We start from the raw sequence: 13,716 nt of genomic DNA on the forward strand, positions 1-13,716 counted from the left end.
CAGGTCCTTCTGGATGACATTCTGTCCTTCTGGCTTATTGATAGCACCACCTAGCTTGGTGTCATCTGAGAACTTGCTGATGGTGCACATGGTCCTAATGTCTACACTGTTGATAAAAATATTAAACAGTACAGGAACCAGCATGGACCTCTGAGAGACACCACTCATCACTCACCTCCATATGGACTTCAAGCCATTGACCACTACCCTGTAGATCCACCATCCACCCAATTCCTTACCCACTGAACAGTCCACCCACCAAACTGGCATCTCTTCAGCTTGCTATGTAGGATATTGTGGAGTATCTTCAGATACTGAAGATCTGCCATGTCAAAGGCCTTGCAGAAGTCCAGAAAAATCACATTGATAGGTTGTCCCTTGTCCACTGATGTAGCTACCCTATCATAGAAAGCCTCTAGGTTCATAAGGCAGCATTTGCCCTTAGTGAAGCCCTGCTCACTGTCTTGGATCACCTTCCTGTTCTGCACGTGCCTTATCAGTCCTTCTAGGAGAATCTGCTCCGTGATCTTCTCAGGCATAGAATGGAGCCTGATAGGTCAGTAGTTCTGGGGCTGTCCTTATTACCCTTTTAAAAAATGGGTGTAATGTGTTCCCCTTCTGGTCACTTCACCTGACTGCTATGACTTTTCAAATATCTTGGCTTGGCAACTACAGCCACCAATTCTCTCAAGACTCTGGGATGCATCTCATCAGGTCCCATAGACTTACATATATTCAGGTTCCTCAATCGGTCACAACCTGATCTTCACATACAGTGGAAGGGACTCCGTCACCCACGTTCCCACCTTGTGGTTTTTTAACTTGGGATGTGCTGGGAGAGAGGTTGCCAGTGAAGACTGAGCTAAAAAACAGTTGTTAAAATCCTCAGCCTTCTCCTCATCTGTTGTTACTAGATCACCAGATTTGCTCTTCAGGCGAGGTATGTTTTCTTTAACCTTCCTTTTTTTATTGATGTACCTGTAGAATCCCTTCCTGTTATTCTTAACATCCCTTGTGAAGTTCAGCTCCAGCCTACTCTTGGCCTTCCTGACCTCATCCCTACATAACTGGACAGCACCTCTGTACTCTTCCCAGGATACCTATCCCTGCTTGAACAGTCTGTGCAGTTTCCTCTTGCCTTTTAGTTTGATCAGCAGGTCCCTGAGGACCATTTCCCAGGGTGTCCTGTCAAGTAACTCCTTGAAGAGCTGGAAGTCTGCTTTTCTGAAATTCAGAAAATTCTATATACTGCTTTGCATTACACCACCACCCTATACAGTCTGGCAGCCTACTGCCAGCATACTGCACTCTGACAGAAGTGTTTCTTAATATGGCAACTCTGCTGAAAAAAAGGAACAATTCCACCTTATGAAATAAAGCACTCTGGCTGTCATACTAGCTCCCTAAGTATCCACCAAGGAGATTTACAGTAATACAAATTATTTACATTCCTCCTCTTAACATGGAAGCATATTAATTCTTAACAGAGGAGCTTCTGCAAGAAGAAATTAAACTTAACCCTTGGTTTTTTGCCAGAAAACATACTTTGTAACCCAATACATAATCTACTATTTGCTTTATCTAATCTAGTCCTAAGGACAGGGGATCTGACTAGATCTTGGTTGATCTATTTAATAAACTCTAAACTTGGGGAAAATATGGGATAAAAGAAAATGAAGGTAAAAAACACGGGTACCCAAATGAAGAAAAACATTTGCTTAAACTATTAAGTTCCACTAAGCTCTAGAGCTATGGCTATGTTAATTCTATGAAGAATTTTTTCCTCCTGGCAGTTTTCCTGGTGTTTACATTTTGAATTAAATACTTGTTTAGAATCTGGTTTATAACACAGGTATAAAAATTTATTCAGGAAAGCAAGGACAAAACTCTCTTGAGCCTGAGCAGCTGGACAAGAAGGAAGATGTAATTCACTGTAGATCGATGAAAACTGGTAAGACATGGCAAGTTGAAAGGGAGAAGGCACCACAGAAATAATTACAACATTTGTGTATTAAAATTATGTACTCTGACCTACCTGCTACTGTGCATAAATAGGAACTATTTGTTTTCATGGGAAAAAAAATTTAGAAATGTAACAAGCTCATTTCAACAGCTGTCCAAAAAGACTGTGTAAAGAATTACCTATTAGCCTCAGAAATACACTATGTCACCAAGTAAACCATATCACTGTGCTCAGTGTTTGACTCTTTATTGTCTTCTCCAACACAACAGCTCAAGAAACAGCAAATGAAGCTGATAAAAAGCTAGTGAAAAACAAAAGCAAATGCATCTAAATCAAGTTTTAATACATATATAAAATACAGAGTAAAGATTTTCGCTCTCTACAACTACCTGAAAGGAGGGTGTAGCCAGGTGGGGGTTGGGCTCTTTTGCCAAACGACTTTCAACAAGACAAGAGGGCACGGTCTTAAGTTGTGCCAGAGGAAGTTTAGGTTAGATATTAGAAAGAATTTCTTTACGGAGAGAGTGATCAAGCATTGGAATGGGCGGCCCACTGAAGTGGTGGATTCTCCGTCCCTGGAGATATTTAAAAAGAGACTGGATGTGGCACTCAGTGCCATGGTCTAGCAACCGCAACGGTGGTTCAAGGGTTGGACTCGATGATCTCTGAGGTCCCTTCCAACCCAGCCAATTCTATGATTCTATGATTCATGTTTCTGGAATCAAGTGACTCAGGGGAGATTGTGAAAGTATGTGAAAGACTAATCCATCACGAGATTCTCCGCAAAGAAAGCACACAAACATCAAGAAATTTGATCTGAGTTGAAAACAAAAGCAAGGACTAACACAGGACTAACACCTTCCTTATTCTTACTCTTACCTAGTTATTTACTTGCACATTGTTGGACAGAGGGTGACAGATAAGAAAGACATTTACTTTCTCCCATCTCCCATCTTAAGAATTTAACCAGATTTAACCATGATTGGTTTAGATAAGGAAATAGAGCTAACAGTGTATCCAACTAAACAGATACTAAACTTTGGATGGAGGGAGCATTCAGAATCCTCTTAGCTTTAAACATATACATTTGAAAATTGAAAAAGAGTGGCATTTGAACAAAAGAAAACTTAAAAATCAGTGTCCGTATAAGCCTATAGTGAAAGTTCCAACTACAATGGATTTTGATCTACTCCTGGTATTTCCATGTATCAACAAGCCTAAACAGTTTATTAGAGACCTGTTGCTTGCCATGAGAACTGGAATGTGCAATTGATGTGTTTAAACAGAGTCAATATTTAGCCAAGACAATTATTTTTTTTATTTTACTTATATACTTATTTTTAGAGTTTGTGATTTCAGATGATTCTTTCTCCAGAGCCCATCCTGGAGCCATTTTGTATGTAAAATGCATAAATATCCCAGCCTAAAGTATTTACTATTTAAAGTCTCTTGCAATTTACTAATGGCTTGGAAAAGTCCATCATTAAGCACCAGTTTCTGGAAAAGCCCAATATATTTCTCCATCACTTTGTAATACCCAATACATACAGCAGCACAGAAGCCCTTTCAGCACACAGCGGGGATCTTAAACCAAGAGCTTCAGCTGCAATGTAACTGCTCTGCAATGACAGCTACAAATATCTCTACAGATTTGCATGTGTGCCTAATATATGTGTATATGTAACTGTGCCCTGATGCTGATGCTGCTCCAGGACTGTGGCTGCTCTACTCTGACAGAGATTTGACGAGGCAGGACTTGATGTCCAGGCTTTTCAGCTGGTGCCAGAAGCCAGACTCACACAACTGCTGTAAATATACCATAAGCAAATCTAAACTCTTAAGTAAAAGCAGTAGTCACAGGCTTTTTGGGCATGGTTTTTACATCACTATTAATATTCATCACCTAACATCCTGCCAATGTTCCAATGTTCGTTCAGTCAGAACAGGAGCAAGACAGGCTTTCTTGGTTATTTTTGGTTATTATTAATATTTTCCTTTTTTTTTTTTTTTTCTTTTAACAGCTAGAAAATAAGGCATGGAATTGGCAAGTTTTGTCCCTAATAATGTCACATGATATGCCTCACTGACTGAGTATGTAGGCAAGCTTCAGCCACTTCCCTTTCTTCTGCTCATCATTAATGATGACATACAAAGCATGTGCTGTGATGGACAGCACAGTGTTAATACGGCAACCAGTGCAAAGAAATCTGTTTACTTCCAAGATGGACCTTTCCTTTTAGTATCATGAAAAGAGATTAAAGGGCAAAAAAAACCACAAACGTTCTATGAACAGCAGTACTATCAAACACTTGCTTCCTTACATATTTGCTTCCCACGTGTGCTCTGCTTTCTCACTCCTGCAGCACTCCTCACTATCAGGTGGGCCAGGAGTAGCACTGCACCCTGCTCAAGAATAGCCTACGGGTCATTGGTCAACATGCTCATCCATCACCTCACTGACAAGAAGTTCCCATTGTTACCTGCAAAATTCATAAGAATGTAATGGCTTTTATATCTCCATTCCCTTTTCAGACTGGGGTGAAGCTTCCAAAGATACATCTTCCAAAAAACAACATCTTAAAAACCTCACATTATTAAAAATCAAGGCTAAATGGATGTCATGTATATTCTTTACTTCTGGGTACTGGACCTTCAGACTGAAGTAACAATCCTACAGTTTTCCCTCTGTGAATGAGAGACAAAAAGATAGAGAGACCAGATAAAAGACCAGAGATATAAAAAAACAAACCAAAGCAAACAAACAGAAAAAAAACCCAAAACAAAAACACACAAAACAAACAAACAAAAAACACTCAGACCAAACAAAACAAAACAAAAAAAACCAAAACAAAAAGCATACCCACAAATCATCAGTGAAGACTTTCAGAAGAAAAAAAAAATAAAAGAAAGAGGAAAAATGAAAAAACGAATGCATACGTACTTAACAGATTCATTAAATAAAGTGACTCATGGAAACTAGAAGTGTGTTTGACAGATCTCTATACCAATAACATCCCTAAGTAATTAGCAAATAAAGAAGCTCATATTTGAGCAAGATAATCAGTCTTAAAACTGTATTTAAAAAGAGCTTGCCCTTCATATTCTCAAAAAATAATTATCTTAATAGAGCCAGATATTCTAATCCTGGGTATTCTATTCAGATCAATTCATACTGACTAATCCTGATTTTAATCTACCCTACCTATGACTGTTCCACTGAAACTTAAGAATCCCATTATAAAAACTCCATCCATACACAGCTTCTCTCCTAACTTCATACTAGTTAAAGGTGACAAGGCCAAGACCAGGAGCCACAGACATAGCCACATGCTCATGTACTGAGATCACTGATGAGACTCCTTTGACCTGTCAATTAGAGTATTTTTGCAGACAAAAGACTGGGGGAAGGGAACTGGCAGATGGATAGTTAAAGTTCAAACACAAAGAAAAGGGACGGACTGTTAAGTACTGCAGCAAATAATAGTAAAATTTTGAATGATGCATCTGTTGGGAATAGAAACAACCAAACAAGCAAACAATCACACTCAAAAAAAAAAAAACATCTTGGTTTGCATCAGCTTCCAAAAAAAACCCAAAACAACCTCGCAACACTAATCAAGCCAGGAGAACATCCAGATATTTATTGTAATATGGACAAAACAGGAAAACCAAGCACTATAGAACAGATGCACAGGGAAGACTACTTGCTTTCAGTGTCAATTTTTCTACTTAAAATGTTTTCCATACCAATGCCTAAGGGACAAAGTGCAAACCAGATGCACAACAGAGTTACATAGAACTTTCCAAGTGCAAGAACAAGCCAAATCACAACAATCCATTGGAAGCTCCATTACATCCAACTCTGGAACAATTTCCATCCTCAAAAAAAAAAAAAAAAAAAAAAAAAAGGCTGGCAGCTTACTTTCTTGCCTAGCATTCTCCAAATACCCTATTCCTACATTTTGGTTCCAGCACATTATCACTAGCTAGACAGAGAAAGAGGCTGCTGTAGGGATGTCACTGAAGGCTAAACCAGAAGACATGACTGGCAGGTAGGGCCACCTGCTATGCTTTCAACTAGAAGCAGGACCCAACAAATACTATATAGGAGGGGAATGGCAAATAAAGAAGTGAGATACTTCCTATAGGAAGTGAAGAGAGATGAGTGAAGGGCATGAGACCCGTGAAGTAGAACCTGTGTATTTGTCTCCCAGTACCCTTGTTTCCCAGAACAGAATTAATTTATTTGAGGTAGTACTACAAGAACACACTCCAATCCATCTTCTCTGTAACTCCATGTCAGGGATGAACAGTATCAGAGTAGAAGGAGCTGAGTCAAGTTTCAGGTGTTAATAAGTGCAAGTGAAGAAAGCATAAGACTCTCATTTCCTTAAGTGTATTTCATATCCACCACTTACAATAATTACTGTTACATTTGAAGAGAAACAATTTTGTTGGTGGGAGGTATACCACAAGGAAACAGAAAAGTTTTGGTCATTTTTCTGGGCTATGGGAATTGTGTAGAACAGTAGCTTTACAGAGCTTTGACAAACTATCTCCAACAACAGATTAATTAACAAGCAGTTAATTATCAACCAACCTCACTAATTGTGATTTACAAAAGCAGATAAAAATCCCCATTATAAGCTTAGCAATGAATTTTTCCTTCCATTACCGTAGAAAAAATATTATAAAAATATTTTTAAGTATAGACTCCTTTACCCTTAAATCCTGTGTATGGAAAACACCTGGTAGTCTGACATCCTGGTGCAGGCTTTCTATATCCATAGGAGAGGAATTCTAAACAGCAGTATTAAACCACTTTCATAGGACACTGAAGTACTATTGCTGAAGTACTGTTACAGTACTTGAATAGAACTATTCAAACTAGGACAGATCATACAATGATAACATGTGGGTCACCATAGAAAAGGCATCTCACACTAACTTCTTGGCAGGTAGTGGGACAACAGAGATCATGTTGAATTGGTTCCCCAAAGCTGAAGCAAATCTCCAAAAGATAAAAAGCCCCTGGTGGGTTTTATGCCTCACTGAGATGACCAGATAAAAAATGTCAGTGACAATGCATAAGTCACAGAGCTCATTTTTAGGCTTCATATAATGGTGATACCCTGATATAAGCAGAACAGTTACATTCGAGCAAATTTCAGCCACCAGTCCTCTTTTTGGTGAAAAACTTGCCACAGACAGACACAAATCCACAAGGAGAAGTTCCACCTGAAGCACCTCCTACCAGCTGCCATATAAAGAGAAATGTTCATACAGCTGTCAAATAAACAGCCACACAGAGTTGCCCTGCCTGTGGCTAGGCACAGAGGGAAGAAGACAGGTGGGGGGGACCTTTCAGAAATCCTAGGCACAGGCAGAAGACTTTACCCAGTTTTCTACAGATCACCAGGGTACGAAGCAGTTGCCAGATTTGATGTGTATGTCTGTCACTGCTAAGAAACAGTAGTGTTCTGCACTAGATGGATTTTGGAAGGAGACTAAATAAACATTGCTTCCCAACTTTGTACTGCACTACTGTTGCCAGGGCAGCAGGTCAGTACTTCTTGTAAATGCTGATGTCCATCAGGGCAGAGGTAACACTCGGACCAGCTGGAGACATTCAAAGCACCACGCAAGGCTCAGCAGGGACAGGAGCTTACCAGGTATATGTGTATAGATTGCTCTCTATTTTCATCCTAATGTTTTTCTGTTCTGCTGTCATTTCCCTTAAAATGCTTGGACAGTCATTGAAGATAAAAGTATTACCAGAGGCAACTGTCCATTGACAGCTCTACACTGTAAACAATTGTCAAGAAAACAAAGCCTTAATAATAATGCTCTGTCATCTAAAAATACCATAAACAATGTCTGTGTTACTGATTAATAAAAGAGGGCCTTGTTCCTAATGAAAGGGATAGACTATCACAGAAAAATTCACTGCCCAGTTCCATAGTACTTAGTGCATCCAACTTCACTGTGCTTTGCTCCCTTCCAGCCTGACTGAGAGGACAGACTTGACACTACTGATGGAAACAAGTGATCTCAGATCTAACATACAACTGAGAATTAAGGCATTAGTACCTGGAAGAGTTCATTTTAATCTTCTGTAGAAAGGCAGTGTGGGAACATAAAGTGTAATAAGAAGTGTGTCCTAAACAGACTGACAAGACAAATCCAAATATTATTTCAACTGATAGGAGACAAAAATGAAATTATTTTCTCCCTTTACTTATTTTTGGAAACTGTCCTGTATCTAAGAGGTTCCATGTCTGCTTTCTTCCCAAGTGTCAGAGTTTGATCCCTTTCTGGTGTTCCAGTAGTAATATTGCCTCTGGGGTTTCCTTCTCCCCTGTGAACCAAAATAAACAGCAAGGTCTGCCGCACCCTTCCCATGTTAACAGTTTCATGCATTACTGGACAAGCTCCAGAAGCACAAAACATTTAACCAGACAACTGACCCAGAGAAGAAGATACAGAGCTTGCAGCATCATGTTCTTCAACTTGTTAAGAAGGTCATAACCTATTTAGCATGAAAGGGAAACAAGGGTATCACAAGGTGTTAGAAAAACAAGGGATTTTGGAAACTGCGATCTTGTTCCTCCATATCTCTGCTGGTCTGCCCTCTTCTCTTTTGCAATTCAGCCCAAATCCCTTTCAGAACCTAGCCGCTTGTTTCCAAATCTGTTTTTGAAATTGGAAACTTATTTCTATTTATTAAAAATACCAATGTCATACAATGACTATCCTCCCCATTCTTCTATCAAATCTGTCACTCAGTTACTCCCCTTGCAGAGCATTTTAGGCATATATAAATAACTATATAGGAAAATAAAATTGGTGAGATATCAGCATACCTTAACTTCAAAGCAAATAAGGAAATTAAAGAAAGGGGGAAAATTTTCAGTGTTATAACATTCTAGCTGAAAATGCAACATACTGTCAACGTGGAGAAGCACCTAGGACAATAAGTTGTTCCCCACATTTTTTAGCGTCACTTTTCCTGAAAACACCATCTTCTCTGCCTCATCCCCTTAATTAATGCAAAAGAAATGTCATTCTGAAGAGTGTACTGGATAAAAACAAACAGTAACAGGCATCTTGATGATTTTCCTTTGCCCCACTTCAGGCCAAATTTTTTACGGGGGGGTTGAGGGAAGGGCCAGGGAGGTGACAGTGTTGCAAAAGGTAACATATTCTTACTCAATTTACTTGGGCAAAACTACAAGATTATTAATAACATTTCAGCCATTTCCCACTAAAAATGTCAACATAAGGGGTATTCCAGTAAAACATACTTAATCAAATCAGCATCTTCCACTATTTTTTTTAACCATATCCTCTCATAAAGGAAACAAAAATTAGCAGGTTAGGGATTGTACTCATGGGGTAGGTTCTTAGTATCTCAGATAATTTATTTCCAAAGTCTTTTACCAGTTCTCTGTTATCCTTCCCTCCATCATAAAAATAAACAGAAAATATATATTCCATAGAGAAACATAAAACACATCCCAGGGAAAAAAAGGAAAAAGAAAAAAGAAAAAAAGAAACAACTAGAAATAGACAAGTTACCAAAGAGCAAAAAACTGGGGATCTTCTGGATTGAAATAATTTACCATTAATTAGTTCAGGAAGCAGGGAAGTGGCAGACCACCACCAGATATAACATGTTTTTATTCTGAAAACCAGACTGCATTTCTCTGTGCTGATAAAGCTGTTCATTAATAAATGTTGTCATTTGACACTGAATGTTTTGTAAAACTTTCAGATGGAAGGCAACCTAAACCACCTTTCCACAGCTTGTGTCATTCAGAGGAATTAAGGGATTCAAACCCAACTCTTCAACCTCTTCAGAGCAGCAACTGCTGGACTTAAAAAATCATATTAAAATCATCACCTTTTTCCCAAGAGGTTGCTTTCAACCAGAATTATTTTGAAATTCTATATTTTCAACATTCCTGTTTGGGGTAGGGGTGGAGAAACCAAACCACTATAGTATTTTTCTCATGCAAGTATTTTGTCAAAAAAAAAAAAAGAATCCCCAAACTGGTATTCTCGTGAGCATTGTTTCACAAACCTCCAAGTCATAGTAAACCTCAAAAAGTTTGTAATCCATATGAAAGGATCGCTTTGAAGGATATTAACAAGCTGAATTTAAAATATAATTTTTATAAGTTTTAAGTCCCAGCTTGATGGGGTGCACAGACATATCATGCAAACAATAATATTAGGAGGTCTGGACCAGATGATCCTTCCGGTCCCTTTCAACCTGACACTCTATGATAATTTGACTTTGAATACTTTTTAAGCCTTGTTGCAGACTAATACTTCAGAAAGTGTAACAAAGACCTAGCACCTCATTTTCAAGTTCTCATCCTAAGGAGAACTGATGAAAAAAGTTTCCTAAAGCATAAGACAAGTCAGCCAAGGGAACTACATGTACCATCATATCTCCTTTCCCTTAGTGACCTTATATGACCACAATATGTTTCAGGGAAGTTTTGATAAATTGGTCCCCACTGGAAGAATTACTTAGAAAATCCCTGATCTTCACATATGTGGGACTGGAGCTTCTGGCCTCTGGTCTGTTTCTCCAGGCAATGTGCCAAAACAGTTATCAGCACTTGAGCAAGACTCCAAAGTTTCCCATTTCATCTACATCAAAATTGTCTTCATGTTATTGTCACTGGACATGGGTACAATGGGTACCCTGACAGGGTACTTCTGTAACCCAGTGATTTTCCTAAGTTTTGAAAGCTTCATACTTCTCAATAGCAAACAACTTACCTTGATAATCAGGGAATGGATGTACTTGAGACACCCACCTTGTGGAATGACTATAGGTGGTTCACATTTTAATGTAAAGCTCTGACTAAGGTTGCATCTACCCTACCATTTATTTCTGAAGTTGCAGTGCCATTCTGAAGCAAATCTCCTGGTTTTCCTGACATACCATCACTTAATTTAATTTAATTTGCAGGGCAGTTTCAATGCACCTGAGCTACATTTTTTTAGAGGAAACTAAAACAGAAGCTCACATCTAGATGCAGAGCAAGGGCACTTCATCTACTAATGAGACCACATAATGACAGAATAATTTAGGTTGAAAAAGACCTTTAGAATTATCAAGTCTAACTGTAAACCTAACATTGCAAAATCCACCACTAAATCATGTCCCTAAAACGCCACATCGACGCATCTTTTAAAAACCTCCAAAGATGGTAACTCAACCACTTCCTAGACAGCTTATTCCAATGATTGATAACTCATGAATGAATTGTTCCTAACATCCACACTAAACCTCCCCTGGTACAACTTGAGGCTGTTTCCTCGCATCCTATCACTTATTACTCAACAGAAATAAAAGCAATGACTGAGTATTTGAATCTCTTCAAGTCGTATAAATGACAGAGATGTGCAGTCCAGCCACTGGAAAAATAATCCAGTTAAAAGTAAACCCCAAAGGTCCTCAGCATCAACTTTTGAGCTTCTGAACCTCTCTTCCAAAAATCCAAATGACATCCATTACATTAAACTGATTCTTTCAGAGCATTATGTCAGTAAATGTACCGGAATGGCTCAACCAATTTCTTACTAGACATATTTACATACCAATGCTCTAGCTCACTTTTAATAACAGCAAGTAAATCCAGAACCCCAGTAAAGGTCACATTACTTACCAGGCCATTGCAAGCACTGATTGCTGCTGTCCCACTCCCGAAACCTGCTTGCAACACTGTGCCAATGAAGTGACAAGGAACTCCTGAGCGAGTTGCAATTTTTGCATTAGTGTGGTTGCCACGTCTCCTTTCCACTATGTAGTTATGGGAAACAAATCCTGCATGGACAGTCAAGTTAAAAAACAGATCTGTCTCCTTGTGGTTAATTTTGTAATATACGACATTTTCCTTCTTGCTGGGATCTCTCTTCTTCCTCGTGTTTGAGATGTAATAGTGTAAGTCAAAAGAAAGAAAATGCCCATTTGCATCTACTCTTGCTGGATCAACCACGTGGTATTCTGGCAATGTCTTGATAAATTGCTCTGAGAGAAAAGGAGGAAAAAAAAAGGAAAACTAAGGTGAGTGCTAGTCCTTTCAGATCTCACATGAAGTAAAGAGAAATTCAGGAGTGATATAATTCACATCATCACCCTACCATCACAAAGGCAGGCAGTGCAGACCACGGTGTAATACAAGATCCATTTGGGCTTTCTACTCTCCCATTACAACACTCAATTTAAAAGCTAAACATTCGTATTTTCAAATATTTTGTCACCATTCAGACAAACGATTGGCTATCACAACCTTCCCCAAGTCCCACAAGAGCTGGGAACTCTCTCTGTCCTCGGTCACCAGCACATTATACTATGATCAAGGAGATCATCCTCACAGACCCAGAAAGCTGACCAATTGGCATAGGAGACAGAGCCTTACAAATGAAAATGGGTGAAGAGAGTATTACTCATTGGTTTAACAGACTGTGGCAATAGCACCACAGTAGCATCAGCTTTAGCCAGTGCTGCAGCAGAGGAGGGAAGTTTAAGGGACGGTTTGAAGGGGAATGAAGTAACCATGGTCTTTGTAAAAGGGCTTCCAAACAGGGTAAGACTGGACATCTTATTACTTGTCAACATCTAGCAAGCAAAGAAAGTGTTACTAGTAGTCCTGTCTCCTGCTGTGCTTCAGAACAAACAACACCTGTTCTCAGGTTGTTTGGTTTTTTGTTTTTTGCTTTATTAATTGATATAAGCCCAAAAGCCCCAAGCAAATAACATAAATCTATGTAAAATACAGTCCCTATAAACTCATACCCTAAGGGCCAGATCTTCCACTGGCATATTGGACTTCAGCCCAAGAAATCAGTCTGAACATATTTCTCCAAAAGCAATTGTGAGCACACGCATCATTCCAGTTCCTCTTTTCCCAGTGCTTTTCTCCATTCCCAAAGTCTCAGCCACTTATACATGAAGCAATTACAGCTCATTCATTAATTAAGCTATTTACCAGGGCAACTAGCCTGATCCAGGTAGTTCCAGAGCAAATTACTCCTCCCTAGGACTTGTATGGCACTTCTAGGGACTTCTGTCTCCATTGCCTGCATCTCCAAAGCCACTCAGGATAAACCATGCCCAGACAGATAACATTGTGGATTCCATCGCTTCAGGAAGGAACATGTTTCCCTTGTCCTCGTTAGCTGCAGTACGTGATGTGACTGCTCATGTTTCCTCAGGTCATGGACCCCTGAGACAAATGCACTGACACATTCCCAATTAAAAAACAAAAACAAAAACAAAACAAGCACACAAAAAAAACCCAGTTCCCAGCACATATACAAAACTACTTGAAAAATCTGGCCTTCTCTTAGCAGCATCTTTATTCCAGAAGCAAGCTTATTCTCACACACAACAGATTTCTTTGTACTTGTGTCCCAGTAGACTACAATGACCTTACGCTTTTGCAGGGCAAACAAGTCCTCCACAGTGGCACGTCTTGACGTGACAGAGACTAACACCTGCCAGAAGTTCTGAGAGATATCTCCTGCCCTTGCCCACTTAAACACAATGTGGTCCAAGACACTGGACACTTCACACCTTCATGCCTGCAGTTTACACAGCCTGTACATGGCACAAAAGATACCAGCTGCCTGACAATTCAGTGGCTGAAGCTACATTGAGATCTCCCCTTCCTCACACTCCAGAGCGATGCAACAAATGGGTAGGGAGAAGAGGGAAAAAACAACCACAAGCA

The 13,716-nt window shown here is 39.3% G+C and overlaps 1 protein-coding gene across 1 annotated transcript in view; it reads right to left on the bottom strand.

Moving 5' to 3' along the window:
* The window catches only part of ADAMTS12 (ADAM metallopeptidase with thrombospondin type 1 motif 12), a 178,984-nt gene extending 165,860 nt beyond the window's left edge, over positions 1-13,124 (bottom strand). Inside the window, exons 1-2 of the mRNA XM_030466864.1 lie at positions 13,064-13,124; positions 11,650-12,011 (exon numbers count right to left, since the gene is read on the bottom strand). Coding sequence (XP_030322724.1) covers positions 11,650-12,011; positions 13,064-13,124 — 423 coding nt within the window. The remainder of the gene's footprint in view (positions 1-11,649; positions 12,012-13,063) is intronic.
* Positions 13,125-13,716: the final 592 nt, after the last annotated feature.

Source organism: Calypte anna, chromosome Z, assembly GCF_003957555.1.
Source record: "Calypte anna isolate BGI_N300 chromosome Z, bCalAnn1_v1.p, whole genome shotgun sequence".
Lineage (NCBI taxonomy): Eukaryota > Metazoa > Chordata > Aves > Apodiformes > Trochilidae > Calypte > Calypte anna.